Source organism: Somniosus microcephalus, chromosome 25 (genome assembly GCF_052327205.1).
Source record: "Somniosus microcephalus isolate GS21.2 chromosome 25, FLI_Smic_1.0, whole genome shotgun sequence".
In the NCBI taxonomy this organism is placed as follows: Eukaryota; Metazoa; Chordata; class Chondrichthyes; order Squaliformes; family Somniosidae; genus Somniosus; species Somniosus microcephalus.
In genome coordinates, this window is record NC_141011.1 from 737,754 (window position 1) to 756,024 (window position 18,271).

Consider the following 18,271-nt stretch of genomic DNA (forward strand, 5'->3'; position numbering starts at 1 on the left):
CACAACAATTTGTATTTAGGTGACTTCGTTTACAGTGTAGTTTATCGACTACTTACTTAATCTAGATTAAGTTAAGGGTACTGAAATTAAATATCTACCTGTAACACAAAACACTACAAGTAGTGCAGGCAAAAAGCAGCAACTCCTTCCCCCTCTTCTCCGAATTCCCACTCTTTCCAAATTCCCAAATAAAACACTCTGTTCAATTCCACTCCGTTTAATCCCGCTCTGTGCAGAGCTTCCTCCCACATTACTTCATCTCACCCCATCAACATATCCTTCTATTCCTTTCTCCCTCATGCACTTATCTAGCTTCCTCTTAAATGTATCTATGCTATTCACTTCAGCCACTTCCTGTGGCAGCGAGTTCCACATTTTAAACACTCTGAGTAAAGAGGTTTCTCCTGAATTACTTATTTGATTGATGAGTGACTATCTTATATTATTCTTGATCATTTTTCCACAGAATGGGTTTGGGATTGAGTTATGTTTAAGTGGTAAAATTAAGTGAGCGTGCACAGATTTAAAATCCACCTTACAACCGCTGAAACAAAGAGAAGGTTGATGTGTAAATGAAACAAGTCCCCGACTCCTTCCCACAATGACCAGGAGCAGTAATCTTGCTTCAGATTACCAGTAGGCCATCACATTCCGGGTGCTTCTGCAGCGCGCACACAGTTCAGAGGACCCAGCAATGGACATTTATGAACAATCTGTTGACGTGGACCATTTTTTTTTAAAAGGAAAATGGAATTCTTTTCTCTCTTAAAAAGCAAATGGAAAACATTGAATGACATAGAATTTTACAGCACAGAAACAGGCCATTCGGCTTATGCTGCACACAAGCCTCCTCCCACCCTACTTCATCTCACCAGCATATCCTTCGATTCCTTTCTCCCTCATGTGCTTATCCAGCTTCTCCTCAAATGCATCTCTGCTATTCGCCTCAACCACTCCCTATGGTAGCGAGTTTCAAATTCTCACCACTCTCTGGGTAAAGAAGTTTCTCCTGAATTCCTTATTGGATTTATTAGTGACTATCTTATATTTATGGTCCCTAGATTTGGACTCCCTCACAAGTGGAAACGCCTTCTCCGTGTCTACCTTATCAAACCGCTTCATGGCCTAGAAATTCAGTTGCGTTTGCGCCCACTTTTTGGCTATAGAGTGGGTTTGCGCCGTAGGTTTTTAACGCCCGAAATTGAGTTCGTCCCTAACATCGGCGTTAGCCGTTAGCGCTGCGCCGGCACCGATGACGTCATCGGTGTGTGCAGCGCCCCGGTTCCAATGATAAACCGTCCCGATGGCCAAATTGAGTTGCGGCCGCCTCGCCCATCGCAGCCGCAAACAGCGTTTGCAAAACGGTGCGTTGCAGCTCCGAAAGGCCGGCGCATAAAGGTGGAGCGGCGGCCGGCCGCTTTTCCGGCGGCCACCTGCCCGCAGCTCCCTCCCCGGACTCCTGCACCACCCCCCCGCGGCATTGGTGTGTGACTCCCGCGAGCCCGGCACTTCTCCGTGGTGCCGGGCTCATTTGCCGGGGGATTCCATCGGCGATCTCACGGCTGCAGGCAGCTCCTCCTTAAGAGAAGGAGGAGGCCTGCAGTACCCCAGCCTGCCGCACCGCATCGGTTGCCGCAGCGGCAGCTGGGCGCCGGAAACTGACAGTCTTCGCCCCAAACGAGGCGTCCAAACCCTGCAATAGCGCCCGCCGCCGTCTTGGGGCGGCGCTACTGAATTTCAGGCGGGCGCTAGGGGAATCCGGGCGTGCGCTAAATTTCGGGCGCTAAAGACCTGGTGCGGCGGAACCGAATTTTTAGCCCCATAATTTTAAAGACCTCCACCGGTCACCCAATCCAATCCATCGTTCCTTCCGAAGGAAATAGCTGAAGGCATCTTTGAAACAATGATTGTTCATTGATTGGCTTACAGCTCAAGGTGGACCGCAGCTCGTTCAAAAAATATGTGAGTACTACAAGGAAGGATAAACCAAATGTGTTTATTTATCATCAATCTACAGGACTATCTGTCTGTGACATGGGGGGCGCAGTTTAAACCACCTCATGAGATGGTGCTCACCTCCTCAAATGGCGAGTACCAGCTCGATCACAATGACATGTTGTCACCTGGACAGCTACAGTCAGCAGCAACTTAGTGACGCCACTCGTAGTACCAACATCTTTTTACAAATAAAGAGGCGGCAGATACAGCGGGAAGATAACTTGCATCGTGTATTCTTCCTTTTGTCCAAAATGTGGCTATCTACTCAAATGCCATTCCCAAAAAAATCTCTGCAGAGGTAAAATGTGTTAATGTGAGGTTAGTGTTAAATAAATCCCGGCACTTAAAAACTATACAGGCACTGCTTTAAGAATAAATTACAAACGATCAAACATAATATGAGATGCAGTTCATTTGAACCAGAAAATCATGTTTAAGCTGTAGAAAACATTTCTTTACATTCTTCTTTATAATATGGAGCAGGGGAAGTCTGCTGTGCAAATCACTGACAATCTCCAGTCTGATTTAAATCTTTATCAGAGGTACGTGATCACTTGAAGGCTGTAGTTTTCTTGCTCTAGTTGCTGGTCATGGTCTGGAGGGAAGAAACAGAATTTTTAGTGTATACAACGACATCAAGTCTGGTCCAAAAAGCATATCCTGCTGATTGTTTACAGGCGTGTCAGCTTGGACCTTGACAAGCGTGTTATTTAGATTGAACCGTACAATCACAATGTACTGGACTCCCCAATGTTGGCCTTGAGCTCCCTCCGTGGGCACAACCCGGAAGTTTGACCTGAAAATGTGCCCAATGTCGCACCCACACTGCTGAAGTTAAGCTCCGCCAGCAAACAGTCGGGTTTTAAGGAAACGCCGAACCCACACCAGTACATTTCTTCCTCGAGTCTTAAAACTTCCAGTTTCAACTCATTTAACCATCGTTCATGCAAATCCTGTGCAGTATCTTTAAGAACCTGCAGTCAGGGAAGCTGCTCAATTTTTTAATGTGACTGATGTCTTAAAAATCCATTCAAAGAAACAGAAATTAGAGAGCAAGTCTCAGTGAGGAGACAAACAATGTTCAAACACTCAAAAAATGGCAATTAAAGCACTCGGAAATGACTTTACTTCCTGCTGCACCTGAAAATCTGCTGGCAATGTTGAGAGGCCCTCGAACAAGCACAATTGAAGGATGCTTGCCTTTGACAGTCAGGGGCGTGGCCGGTTCTGAGGGCGGAGATTCGTTCGGATGGAAGGTTTGATGGACGGACGGTGGCATAGTGGTTAGCACTGTTGCCTCACAGCGCCAGGGACCCGGGTTCAAATCTGGCCTCGGGTGACTGTCTGTGTGGAGTTTGCACATTCCCCCCGTGTTTGCGTGGGTTTCCTCTGGGTGCTCCGGTTTCCTCCCACAGTCCAAAGATGTGCGGGTTAGGTTGATTGGCCATGATATAAAAAAAAAATTGGCCCTTAGTGTTAGGGGGGATTAAATATGTGGGGTTATGGGGATAGGGCTTGTGTGGGATGGCTGTCGGTGTAGGGACCGGGTGCTAGGGTTTGGATGATCAGCCATGATCTCGTTGAATGGCGGAGCAGGCTCGAAGGGCCGAATGGCCTACTCCTGCTCCTATCTTCTATGTTTCTAAAAGATCGAGGGGACTCGGGCATAATGTAGTCACACCCATGACTCACTTACGCCCAAAATTCCTTGATCTTTTAAGCCGCGTTATTGGTTTGCGCCCAGTTCGCGGGTGTCTCTGGTGTAAAAGCAGAGGAAACACCAGGCCTCTGTGGTTAAGAACATTAAAATGTAGGGACAAAACAAAACCTATTCTACTTATGCAACCTGCTCGGTTATCCAGGTCCTTGAACATCACCTGATCTCACCATGTTTCTTAAACTAAATCTGAATCCTTGGTCAGAACTGATCTGATCGCCTTCTGAGTGATTCAATAGAGTCAGTAGAGCTGAATCTCCTGCCCCCTCTCCTCCTCCCCAGGCAGTGCCCTGGCCCAGGCCTCCGGCCTCTGGCTGGGCCCAGTGTCGGCTGTAGGGGCAGGGGAATTGGGAGCAGCTTCAAGCCATCCAGGGCAGCAGCTGCCTCTCTCGCCTCAGAATGTGGAGCTTGGAGCCTTCTGGCATTCCCAAAGGATTTAGAGGCATGAGGCCAGGAATCCCCCCATCTTATTTACATGGTTTCGTCTGGCCTGTACTTCCTGTAGGAGTTCTCCAGGCCCCGCCCACACAGGTCAGCCCCAGGAGTCTGAGGGCAGCCTTAAGGGAGCTCAGGCCCAGAAATCCAGCTCTCTGCCCTATGTTCCTGGCCCTTTTACTCGCAGAAGCTCAGTTTCCAGGTGCGACGGCCATGAAAATAGGCCCTAGTATCTTCCTTATTGGTTCGCAGGATGTGGGTCTCAGCATTTATTGCCCATCCCGAGTTGCCCTTGAGAAGGTGGTGATGGGCCTTTTCCTTTCAACCGCTGCAGACGGTGTGGTGATGGTACTTCCCCAATGCTGCTGGGTAGGGAATTCCAGGATTTTGACCAAGCTGTAATATATTTCCAGGTTGGGCCAGTGTGTGACTTGGAGGGGAACTTGGAGGTGATGGTGTTCCCATGCACCTGCTGCCCTTGTCGAAGTATTTACTGCATGACTTCAAAGGTGCATTGGCACACTGAGAAACAACTACATTTTTTAAAAAGTGCTGTCTGGAAAGCACAACTTTACTCTCTGCACTGTGTGAGATTAAAAACTTTAGAACAAGGCTTGCAGATGGTTAGCACGTGGCAGAATCTCTCAGGACTGTTCTCATTGACGATGGCAAGCCACTATAGGCTAAAACCCAAGACATGTTAAAGGCTGGCTTCAAAACACTTGGAGATTGAGGAGAACCTGATGGTTTCAGGGACCATATGCAGTGGAGTAGTCCATGTCTACACAGATTAGTAGGTTACTTGAGGATTCACTCTCCAACAGCATCATGCTTGCAGTAGCACATGAACAAACAGCTGGGTCCTGTGTTGCCGCCAACAACTTGCCAGCAGAAGCCATAGGCAGCACGGGGCGGGCTATTATGGGCACACAAGCAGAACCGGCTGTGTCTGTAGCAGGTACAAGTGGCCCTCAGGAGACCTTGCAGGGAGCCTCAACACCTATTTCTTCTTATATGGCACCACTTATCATTGGCAAAGCAGGAAGAGCACAGCACATACATGCACATATCTCAAAGGTGGCAGAACAGCAGGCCGAGACTTCCACTATTCCAAAATAAAAACTCTTCATAGAAGAAAACCAAAGCAATAAGGAAATATTACCAGAAACACAACAGATAATGGAAAGATGAACAATGTGAAGCATGAAAGATATTTGACTTCCTGGAATCCGTGCTGAAACTTGCAGTAAGGGCCTCGTGTGGGCTCCAAGGGAATAATTCCTCGATGATACCATGTTCTGCGTCCTGCAGTAGTTTTGATTTCTGCTCATTCCTGGCCCTCATTGTGCTCCTCCTCCTCCTGTGGTATGGTTTGTTGCTGCTCCTCAGCCATGTGACGTGTGTTTCTTTCCATGGCTATGTTGTGCAGCACCACTGCCATTCTACGAACAGGGAATCTGGAACATTCCAAGCATTGGAACCATTGTCAGTAAGACCATGGTGCTTGAGTGGCTCAATGTCACATGGCTTGAGGAGGCACACACTTGGTGCGGCGGGGTCTGCTGGTGTCCACCGCGCCAACTGGTGCTGCATCTTGTTCTTGAACTTGCTGCAGTCACACGCATCTGAAATAGGGGCACAGAGACATCTGTGATCCTGTATTCAGCAATCAACCATCAACTGGGTGATGCTTGTGAAGTCTCTTGCTGATGGTTTGTTTGATAACGCTCCTGTGAAACGCTTTGGGACGTTTTACTACATTAAAGGCGCTATATAAATGCAAGCTGTTGTTGCTGATGCCTAGAAGGTCCATATAGCATGTTACTACTTTTACCAGTATTGGAAACAGAGTGCGGATTCTGTTTCACAGCTGCATCTCTGCTTCGAGAAGATGTGCAATTCCTGAATAGTGTTCCTGGTGAATACTCGCGCAATACTTCCTTGTTGAGGCTGCAGTAGTCACGTTGACCCAGCCTAGTAGTGAATCCTGGTGGTGGTCTCCCTTTGGCACCAACTTCCCCTCAGGCCTACTCTCCCATTCCACCTCCTCCAACATATCCAACAAAATGATACCCACTACCACACTCGTGTTGCTGTGTACACTGTGTGTCCACTAGTTCTGGATGATGTCTCCTGCCGTGTGCCCTGTTGGATCTCTGCTGGCTCCATCTGCCTTACTTAAATAGAACCAGCCAGCAGCAAGGTTCAATCACAGAAGGGGGGTGCCTGTGACAGCAGCAGCCCAGATTATTTTTGTGGAACCTGGAAGAGCACTCCTCATGCTCCTAGCCCCAAACCACCAGGTCGGATAGTCCACGCTGCGATTGGTTCAGTCCTAAAGCAGTAGTCGGGGTCCTACGTACGTCACAGGACCAAGATTGCACATTTAAAAGGGCCGACCGTCTGAAGCAGGCAGGTGCTTGGGCCGGCAGCAGGTCCCTGTAAAGAGGGCAATGGATAGACCCTCAGCATTGGCGATTGATTTGCTTCACTAACTGTGAGCACATAATCAGCTTAAAATGGGACCGCCACCTACTCCCAGCAGAGGTAGGTTTTCTGGTCCAATCAGAGGTTTGCCTAGCTGTATGTCTGTGTTGACCAGGAATGGCCCTGGATCATCCGCTACACTACGGCTGGAGTGTAAGAGGGTGGGTAGAGGGAGCACCTACCCACGCCTCCCCTCCCCCCGGGCTGAATTTCTTACCCAGAGCAAAAGGGGTGCGACTCAGACGGAATCTATTCCCTTCATCATTTTAAAAACCTCAGTCATATTCCTCCAAGCCTTTCTCCAATGATACAGCCCCAATGCCTTGAGTCTATCCTGCTAGCTAGAACTCTAAAGTTGTGTATAATTTTAGTAGCATTTGGGAGGCTAACACTGGATGTAGTAGCATTAATGCTGCCATAACAAGGCCTTGTAGAACCCAAGTACAGTATTCCTAGTTTTACATAGGATTACACCGGATATACAGACAGAAACAGGCCATTCGGCCCAACCAGTCCATGCTGACGTTTATGCTCCACTCGAGCCTCCTCCCGTCTTTCCTCATCTAATTCTATCAGCTTAACCCTCTATTCCCTTCTCCCTGATGTGCTTGTCTAGCCTCCCCTTAAATGTATCCATACTATTCGCTTCAACCACTCCCTGTGGCAGTGAGTTCCACATTCTCACCACTCTCTGGGTAAAGAAGTTTCTTCTGAATTCCCTATTGGATTTCTTGGTGACTATCTTATATTGATGGCCTCTAGTTTTGCTCTTCCCCACAAGTGGAAACACTCTCTCTGTATCCACTCTATCAAAACCTTTCATAATTTTAAAGACCTCTATTAGGTCACCCCTCAGCCTTCTTTTTTCAAGAGAAAAGAGACCCAGCCTGTTCATCCTTTCCTGATAGGTATACCCTCGCATTTCTGGTATCATCCTTGTAAATCTTCTCTGCACCCTCTCCAGTGCCTCTATATCCTTTTTATAATATGGCGACCAGAACTGTACGCAGTACTCCAAGTGTGGTCTAACCAAGGTTCGATACAAGTTTAGCATAACTTCACTACTTTTCAATTCTATCCCTCCAGAAATAAACCCTAGTGCTTGGTTTGCTTTTATATGGCCTTGTTAACCTGTGTCGATACTTTTAATGATTTGTGTATTTAAACTCCGAGATCCCTTTGCTCCTCTACCCCATTTAGATTCTTATTTTCCAAATAATATTCTTCCTACCAAAATGTAATACCTCACATTTATCTGTGTTGAACTTCATTTGCCAATTATATGCCCATTCTGCAAGTTTATTAATGTCTTCCTGTAATTTTTTGCAGTCCTCCTCAGTATTGACTACCCACCCCCCCCCCCCCCACAATTTGGAGTCGTCCGCAAATTTAGAAACTTTGTTTTTGATTCCAAAGTCTAAATCGTTAATATAAATTGTGAACAGCAGTGGTCCCAGCACTGATCCTTGTGGAACACCACTTCCCACCTTCTGCCACTCTGAATAGCTACCCTTTACCCCTACAGAGACGTGGTTGCAATGTGACCAAGGCTGGGAACTGAATATTCAGGGGTCTTTGACATTTTGGAAGGTAGACAGAAAGGAAAAGGAGGTGGGGTAGCTCTGTTAATAAAGGATGATGTGGTGATGCCCGTGTTGGACTGGGGTGGACAAATGTAAGAAGTCACTGTGTGCTCCTCTTGCTCCATGTGGGAATTCAGGGACACTGCCCCTGATGACCACGTGTGCAGGAAATGCATCCATCTGCAGCTACTAGCAGACCGCATTGAGGCGCTGGAGCTGCGGGTGGATGGGTTGTTGAGCATTCACGATGCTGAGAGGGTCGTGGATAACACGTTTAGTGAGTTGGTCACACCGCAGGGAAGGGCTGCACAGGAAGAAAGGAAATGGGTGACCACCAGGCGGAGCAATAGAAGCAGGCAGGTAGTGCAGGAAACCCCTGTGACCATTCCCCTCTCAAACAGGTATACCGATTTGGATACTGTTGAGGGGGATGAATCACCAGGGGAAGGCAGCAGCAGCCAACTTCCTGGCACTGGGGGTGCTCCTGCTGCCCAGGAAGGGAGGAAAAAGAGTGGGAGAGCAATAGTGGTAGGGGATACTATAGTAAGGGGAACAGATAGGCGTTTCTGTGGCCGTAGACGTGGATCCAGGATGGTTTGTTGCCTCCCTGGTGCCAGGGTCAAGGATGTCACTGAGCGGCTGCAGGGCATTCTGGAGGGAGAGGGTGAACAGCCAGTGGTCGTGGTCCACATTGGTACCAACGACATAGGTAAAAAGAGGGATGAGGTCCTGCAGCAAGAATTTAGGGAGCTAGGTGGAAGATTAAAGAGCAGGACCTCAAAGGTTGTAATCTCTGGATTACTCCCGGTGCCACGTGCTAGTGAGTATAGGAATAGGAGGATAGAACAGATGAATGCGTGGCTAAAGGGATGGTGCAGGGGGGAGGGCTTTAGTTTCCTGGATCACTGGGTCTGCTTCTGGGAAAGGTGGGACTTGTACAAGTCGGACGGTTTACACCTGAACCAGAGGGGAACCAATATCCTTGCGGGGAGGTTTGCTAGCACTGCTAGGGGGGGTTTAAACTAACTTGGCAGGGGGATGGGATACAGAGTGGAGCTATAGTAGGGGGTGATTTACAGCCAAATACGGAGGAAAAAACAAGTCAGCAGGGAAGGCAGAGCAAATATGTGAAGGCAAAAGGGAATATGGCAGGGCTGGAAGGCATTTATTTTAATGCAAGGAGTCTTGCAAATAAGGTGGATGAACTGAAGTTGTTGTTGAACACATGGGAGTACGATATTGTTGCTATCACGGAGACATGGTTGAGGGAGGGTCAGGACTGGCAGCTCAATATTCCAGGGTATAGAATCTTCAGGCGAGACAGAGGGGGGTGTAAAAGGGGAGGGGGTGTTGCAATATTAATTAAGGAGTCAATTACTGCTGTAAGGAGGGATGATATATTAGCGGGTTCCTCTAATGAGGCCATATGGGTAGAACTTAAAAACAAAAAGGGGGCAAGCACTTTGCTGGGATTGTACTATAGGCCCCCAAACAGTCAGGGGGAGATAGAGGAACAGATATGTAGGCAAATCTCAGAGAAGTGCGAAAATAATAGGGTAATAATAGTGGGGGATTTCAACTTCCCCAATATTAATTGGGATAGTCAGAGTGTGAAAGGCTTAGAAGGTGCAGAATTCTTAAAGTGCATCCAGGAGAGCTTTTTGAGCCAACATGTAGAAAGTCCTACAAGAGAGGGGGCGGTACTGGACCTAATTCTAGGGAATGTAGCCGGGCAGGTGGTGGAAGTGTCTGTAGGAGAGCATTTTGGCGACAGTGACCATAATTCGGTGAGATTTAAGGTGGTCATGGAAAAAGACAAAGACGGCCCGGAAATAAGGGTTCTAAATTGGGGGAAGGCCGATTTTAATATGATAAGGCAGGATCTGGCCAAAGTGGACTGGGAGCAGCTACTTATAGGAAAATCCACATCAAAACAGTGGGAGACTTTCAGAAGGGAAATAGAGAGCGTACAACGCCAACATGTTCCTGTAAAGGTCAAGGGTGGGACCAACAAGCAAAGGGAACCTTGGATGACAAGGGATATACAAAAATGCATTAGGAAAAAAAGGGGGGCTTTTGGCAGTTACAAAAGACTAAAGACGGAGGAAGCCCTAGAGGAGTATAAAAAGTGCAGGGGCATACTTAAAAAGGAAATTAGGAGGGCGAGGAGGGGCCATGAAATAACACTGGCGAGCAAAATAAAGGAGAATCCTAAGATGTTTTATAAGTATATTAAGGGCAAGAGGATAACCAGGGAAAGGGTAGGGCCCATTAGGGACCAAAGTGGCAATCTGTGTGTAGAGCCAGATGAAGTAGGTGGGGTTTTAAATGAATTTTTTGCATCTGTGTTCACTATGGAGAAAGACGATGCAGACATAGAAGTCGGGCAAGGGGACTGTGACATACTTGAGCATATTAGCATCGAGAGGGAGGAGGTACTAGCGGTTTTAGCAGGCCAAAAAGTGGATAAATCCCCAGGCCCGGACAAGATGTATCCCAGGCTGTTGTGTGAGGCAAAGGAGGAGATTGCAGGGGCTTTGACACAAATTTTCAGAACCTCTCTGGCCACAGGGGATGTACCAGAGGACTGGAGAACAGCTAACGTAGTACCATTATTCAAGAAGGGTAGCAGGGATAAACCAGGGAATTACAGGCCAGTGAGCCTAACATCTGTGGTAGGGAAATTATTGGAAAAAATTCTGAGGGACAAAATTAGTCTCCACTTGGAGAGGCAAGGATTAATCGGGGATAGTCAGCATGGCTTTGTCAAGGGTAAATCATGTCTGACCAATCTGATTGAATTTTTCGAGGGGGTGACTAGGTGTGTGGATGAGGGAAATGCTGTGGATGTGGTTTACATGGACTTCAGTAAAGCTTTTGACAAAGTCCCGCATAGGAGACTGGTCAAGAAGGTAAGAGCCCATGGGATCCAGGGGGCCTTGGCGCGTTGGATCCTAAACTGGCTGAGTGGCAGGAGGCAGAGGGTGATGGTCGAAGGTTGCTTTTGTGACTGGAAGCCTGTGTCCAGTGGGGTACCTCAGGGATCGGTGCTGGGTCCCTTGCTGTTTGTGATCTACATTAATGATTTGGATGAGAATGTAAAAGGTATGATCAGTAAGTTCGCGGATGACACGAAAATTGGTGGGGTGGTAAATTGTGAGGAGGAAAGCCTCAGGCTACAGGACGATATAAACGGGTTGGTCAGATGGGCGGAAAAGTGGCAAATGGAATTTAACCCTGAAAAGTGCGAGGTGATGCATTTTGGACGGACAAATAAGGCAAGGGAATACACAATGAGTGGTAGGACCCTAGGAAGTACAGAGGGTCAGAGGGACCTTGGTGTACATGTACATAGATCCCTGAAGGCAGCGGAACAGGTAGATAAGGTGGTTAAAAAGGCATATGGGATACTTGCCTTCATTAGCAGAGGCATAGAATATAAGAGCAGGGAGGTTATGATGGAGCTGTACAAAACGCTGGTGAGGCCACAGCTGGAGTACTGTGCGTAGTTCTGATCGCCTCACTATAGGAAGGATGTGATTGCTTTGGAGAGGGTGCAGAGAAGATTCACCAGGATGTTACCTGGGATGGAGCGCCTCAGCTATGAAGAATGACTAAACAGGCTGGGGTTGTTTTCCTTGGAGCAAAGGAGGCTGAGGGGGGACCTGATTGAGGTGTACAAAATGATGAGGGGCATAGATAGGGTAGATAAAGAGGAACTTTTCCCCTTAGTAGGGGGGTCAATAACAAGGGGGCATAGATTCAGGGTAAGGGGCAGGAGATTTAGAGGGGATTTGAGGAGGAACTTTTTCACCCAGAGGGTGGTTGGAAGCTGGAACTCACTGCCTGAAAGGGTGGCAGAGGCAGGAACCCTCACAACATTCAAGAAGCATTTGGATGGGCACTTGAAATGCCATTGCATACAAGGCTATGGACCAAATGCTGGAAAATGGGATTAGACTGGACAGGGATTGATGGACGGCGCAGACACGATGGGCCGAAGGGCCTCTTTCTGCGCTGTAAAACTCTATGACTCTATGACCAGGTTATAGTCCAACAGTTTTATTTGAAATCACAAGCTTTCAGAGTGCTGCTCCTTCGTCAGGTGAAGTGGAGAGATGCATAAAGACACAGCTTATATAGTCAGAGAATAATGCCAGATGTTTACAGGTAATCTTTCTAACTGCCATTTATCACACCTCGGCAGAGAGATAATCACAGCAATCAAAGGTGTGAATGGTGTCCAAACAGGTTAGTCAGGAAAACATTACATCAAAGAACAATGAGGTGGGATCACAAAGGGTCAAATGTTGCAGATGCTGGGGTCTGTATGAAAAACAAAAAACAGACAAAAAAACATTTTTTGTTGTTGCTGGAAATCACAGCAGGTCCGGCCGCATCTGTGTAGAGAGAACAAGCCAACGACGACTCAAGTCTGGCATTATTCTCTGACTATATAAGCTGTGTTTTTATGCATCTCTCCACTTCACCTGACGAAGGAGCAGCGCTCCGAAAGCTTGTGATTTCAAATAAAACTGTTGGACTATAACCTGGTGTTGTGTGACTTCTTACATTTGTCCACCCCAGTCCAACACCGGCATCTCCACACCATGGCTACTATCGACACCACAAACTGCCGGCTCAAAGTGGAGAGGATCTCCAAGAAGATCGCGCATATCGACACAGACATCAAGTTTCTGCAGAGATGCAAGAAAGCAGACAAGATCCCGAAAGGACTACAGATCACGAACCCACTCAAGTCGACCTACAACACAGACTACGCTGAGAGACTCTGCCATCGTGCCTCTCGCACACTCCTCAAACATCTCATACACCAGCTCTACAGCAGACGCCACAACCTCGAAACCGAGATAGAGTCGATGTTCTCAGCCTGTGCTCAGGACACAGCAGACCAGCTACGAGACACCGCCAAACAGATGAGGCAACGGAACTACACTACCTACATGCACACCAAGAACAGGAAGCTTGAGAAACTCGGCATCACCACCAGCAGCAACCAAGCCTTCCCCGGTACGACGGTTGAAACCAGAGGGAAGTCCATCATCAACTTGTCCGACCACACCCTTCAACCAGACAAAATTGAAGTTCTCAGCCGAGGGCTCAATTTCTGCACCACCACCAAAATGGACCCCATCGGTCTCGCGGCAGACACAGAGGAATTCATCAGGAGAATGAGGCTCCGGGAATTCTTCCACAAATCGCAAGATGTCAGCAGCGAACCCAATGAGGCAACCAATGATCCAGAACAGCAGACAGAGGGATCCGCAGTGCAGCAACCGAAGAAGAAAGAGTCAAATTGGACCCCTCCGGAGGGTCGCTGCCCTAACCTTGACATGTATGCTCAAGCTGTCAGGAGATGCATCAACGCCAGATTCATCCGCCGCACTCACAAGACAGTCCAGAATGTCACCCGAGCACAACGCAACGTCATCCACACTCTCAAGACAAACCGCAACATCGTCATCAAACCAGCAGACAAAGGAGGAGCCATCATCATACAGAACAGAACGGACTATTGCAAAGAAGCATACCGACAACTGGACAACCAGGAACACTACAGTTACCCGCAGATCCGAACAAAGAACACACCCGCCAACTCAACAGACTGATCAAGACCTTCAATCCAGACCTTCAAAGCATTCTACGTGCTCTCATCCCACGTACTCCCCGCGTGGGAGACTTCTACTGCCTCCCAAAGATACACAAAACCAACACACCTGGATGTCCTATCGTATCAGGCAACGGAACCCTGTGTGAGAACCTCTCTGGATACGTCGAGGGCATCCTGAAACCCATCGTACAGGGAACCCCCAGCTTCTGTCGTGACACTACAGACTTCTTACAGAAACTCAGCACCCACGGACCAGTTGAACCAGGAAAACTCCTCGCCACGATGGACATCATGGCACTCTACACCAGTATCCCCCACGATGACGGCATCGCTGCGACAGCCTCAGTACTCAACACCAACAACAGCCAATCTCCAGACACCATCCTACAACTCATCCGCTTCATCCTTGACCACAATGTCTTCACCTTCGACAACCAGTTCTTTATCCAAACACACGGAACAGCCATGGGGACCGAATTCGCACCCCAATACGCCAACATCTTCACGCACAAGTTCGAGCAAGACTTCTTCACTGCATAGGACCTCCAACCAACGCTATACACCAGATACATCGACGACATTTTCTTCCTATGGACCCACGGCGAAGAATCACTGAAAAGACTACATGATAACATCAACAAGTTCCATCCCACCATCAAACTCACCATGGGCTACTCCTCAGAATCGGTTTCATTCTTGGACACACGAATCACCATCAAAGACGGACACATCAGCACTTCACTCTACCGCAAGCCCACGGACAACCTCAGGATGCTCCACTTCTCCAGCTTCCACCCTAACCACGTTAAAGAAGCCATCCCCTATGGACAAGCCCTGCGAATACACAGGATCTGCTCAGACGAGGAGGAACGCGATGGACACCTACAGACGCTAAAAGACGCCTTCGTAAGAACGGGATATGACGCTCGACTCGTCAATCGACAGTTCCGACGGGCCACAGCAAAAAATCGCATAGACCTCCTCAGAAGACAAACACGGGACACAACCAACACAGTACCCTTCGTCGTCCAGTACTTCCCCGGAGCGGAGAAACTACGCCGGTATCTCTATATCGCTAGTGAGGTATCTCTATATCGCTAGTGAGGTATCTCTATATTGCGAGAGAGATATCTCTATATCACTAGTGAGGTATCTCTGTATCGCTAGTGAGGTAACTCTATAGTGCTAGTGTGGAATCTCTATATCGCTAGTGTGGTATCTCTATATCGCTAGTGAGGTACCTCTATATCGCTAGTGAGGTATCTCTATATCGCTAGTGTGGTATCTCTATATCGCTAGTGTGGTATCTCTATATCGCTAGTGAAGTATCTCTATATCGCTAGTGAGGTATCTCTATATCGCTAGTGTGGTATCTCTATATCGCTAGTGTGGTATCTCTATATCACTAGTGTGGTATCTCAATATCGCTAGTGAGGTATCTCTATATCGCTAGTTTGGTATCTCTATCTCGCAAGTGAGGTATCTCTATATCACTAGTGAGGTATCTCTATATCGCTAGTGAGGTATCTCTATATCACTAGTGAGGTATCTCTATATCACTAGTGAAATATCTCTATTTCACCAGTGAGGTATCTCTATATCGCTAGTGAGGTATCTCTATATCGCTAGAGTCGTATCTCTATTTTGCTAGTGAGGTTTCTCTATATCGCTAGTGAGGTATCTCTATATCGCTAGTGAGGTATCTCTATATCACTAGTGTGGTATCTCTATATCAAAAGTGAGGTATCTCTATATCACTACTGTGGTATCTCTATATCGCTAGTGAGGTATCTCTATATCGCTAGTGTGGTATCTCTATATCACTAGTGTGGTATCTCAATATCGCTAGTGAGGTATCTCTATATCGCTAGTTTGGTATATCTATCTCGCTAGTGAGGTATCTCTATCTCGCTAGTGAGGTATCTCTATCTCGCTAGTGAGGTATCTCTATCTCGCTAGTGAGGTATCTCTATCTCGATAGTGTGGTATCTCTATATCGCTAGTGAGGTATCTCTATATCGCTAGTGAGGTATCTCTATATCACTAGTGAGGTATCTCTATATCGCTAGTGAGGTATCTCTATATCGCTAGTGAGGTATCTCTATATCGCTAGTGTGGTATCTCTACATCACTAGTGATGTATCTCTATATCACTAGTGTGGAATCTCTATATCACTGGTGTTGTATCTCTATATCGCTAGTGAGCTATCTCTATATCGCTAGTGAGGTATCTCTATATCGCTAGTGTGGTATCTCTATATTGCTAGTGAGGTATCTCTATATCGCTAGTGTGATATCTCTATATCGCTAGTTTGGTATCTCGATATCACTAGTGAGGTATCTCTATATCACTAGTGAGGTATCTCTATATCGCTAGTGAGGTATCTCTATATCGCTAGTGAGATATCTCGATATCAGTAGTGAGGTATCTCGATATCACTAGTGAGGTATCTCTATATCACTAGTGAGGTATCTCTATATCGCTAGTGAGATATCTCGATATCACTAGCAAGGTATCTCTATATCACTAGTGAGGTATCTCTATGTCGCTAGTGAGGTATCTCTATATCGCTGGTGGGGTATCTCTATATCGCTAGTGTGATATCTCTATATCGCTAGTTTGGTATCTCGATATCACTAGTGAGGTATCTCTATATCGCTAGTGAGGTATCTCTATATCACAGAATCTACAGTGCAGATAGAGGCCATTTCGGCCCATCGAGCCTGCACCGACACATATCCCACCCTATCCCCGTAACCCCACGTATTTAATCCCCTAACACTAAGGGTCAATTTATAATAGCCAAATCAACCTAATATCGCTAGTGAGGTATCTCTATGTCGCTGGTGTTGTATCTCTGTATCGCTAGTGAGATTTCTCTGTATTGCTCATAATGTATCTCTATATCGCTAGTGTGTTATCTCTAAACCACTAGTTATGTATCCTATCAATATTTCAAATGGCATGATATAGGCTACTGCATCGTTATTTAATATATTGTCAGGGTCCAGCTTGTTTTCATTCATAGTTGATTTGGTACACAAAGATAAATGATTCAAAACAACACTTTCCGACTTGGAATTTAAATGTTTTACTTACATCATTGATCCAACTGTTAAAGGCAGACACTCGAGTGTAGACACTGGGCTTCCTCGCCGTGTTGCATTGAAACGGTCCCATGAAGCTTCCCACGCCATTCACATACCACCTGCCGTCACTACCAAAACAATTCAAAGGACTGCCTGGGTCACCCTGAAGTAAAAGAAATCTCTCCATTACGTTGTTTTTTAATACGTTGCCATTTTGCAGCTTGAAAGCTCAGTTGGCCTTTTCACGCTATTCCAGTACCAAGTTATCTCCTTATAATTTGCAAAGAATGGTTAACATGCCTCATTTTGGGGCTTTGTGCACATTTACCCACCTACCTAATTCCAACAAGCACTTTACACACCAGAGGGGCAGGAGCATGTCAGAAAATCGCAAGCAGGTTCCCTACGATTTGACATTCTAATGGGAAATCATAAAGGATGGAAAATTGTGGGACTCATGTCCACAATCGTCCAAGCTAAAGTCCCAGCAGATGAGGCTGACAGGAGCACACATTCTGAATCTTGGCCCTAAAGGTTTTATCACCATTATTCCGCATCTTCCAATGTGGCTTTAGCCCAAATGCCCACTGCTCCTAAACTAAAGACACCAATTTAGTTTAATATTAAACAGCAAGTCATAGTAACTTTGCATAGTGTGTCATTTCAGAATCGTTCAACACCAGCAGCACGAGTGACATCCCAGCTGTGGTTTGCTACCTTTTAATTTACAACACCTGGGCCGGGAAATTCAATAATGACAAAAAAGGAGCGTGAGCCCAGTGACGCGCGAGATATGCCCTCGCCCGGTCAGACAGCGCAGGCAGCACATCACTTTGGTGCTGCCTGCTAATTAACAGGATCAGAGTGCAGCCCAGCAACCATTGCGCTGCTTCACAAGGGGCCGAAGTTCACATCGCTGGAACTTAAAGCCGGCCTGCTTCAAGGCAGTCTGCAGCTCTGAAAGTGGAGCTGCCTTCTGCACCTTAAAATAAATTAAAATCCTTCAGAACTAGGCAGTCCACAGCTCTTAAATCTGAACTGCCTTCCGTACATAAAAAGTGCTAAAGGTGCTTCAGCACTGACGCAAATGGCTCAACAGGCCAGGGAAGGGGCACCCAGGGTCCCGGACGCCACACTCCAGCTTTGTGCAGGGGGTCAACACTGGAAGAGAGGTCCTCTACCCACAGGGGGCCAGGAGGCCCTCTAGAAAGAAGGATGTGGACCAGATCACTGCAAGCAATGTCGCCCCCAGTGGCTCTAGTGCCCAAAGAAATGTCATGACCTCAGGCGAGTGGTCAAGGTCAGTGAATACATCTTCAAAAGCCATCT

At 47.1% G+C, this 18,271-nt stretch overlaps 1 protein-coding gene across 1 annotated transcript in view; it reads right to left on the reverse strand.

The window, feature by feature from the left end:
• Nucleotides 1–1,980: 1,980 nt before the first annotated feature.
• LOC147100476 (proproteinase E-like) overlaps nt 1,981–18,271 on the reverse strand; it is a 172,854-nt gene continuing 156,563 nt past the window's right edge. The window contains exons 8-9 of the mRNA XM_085966755.1: nt 16,953–17,105; nt 1,981–2,593 (exon numbers count right to left, since the gene is read on the reverse strand). Coding sequence (XP_085822881.1) covers nt 2,576–2,593; nt 16,953–17,105 — 171 coding nt within the window. The 3' untranslated portion in view covers nt 1,981–2,575. The remainder of the gene's footprint in view (nt 2,594–16,952; nt 17,106–18,271) is intronic.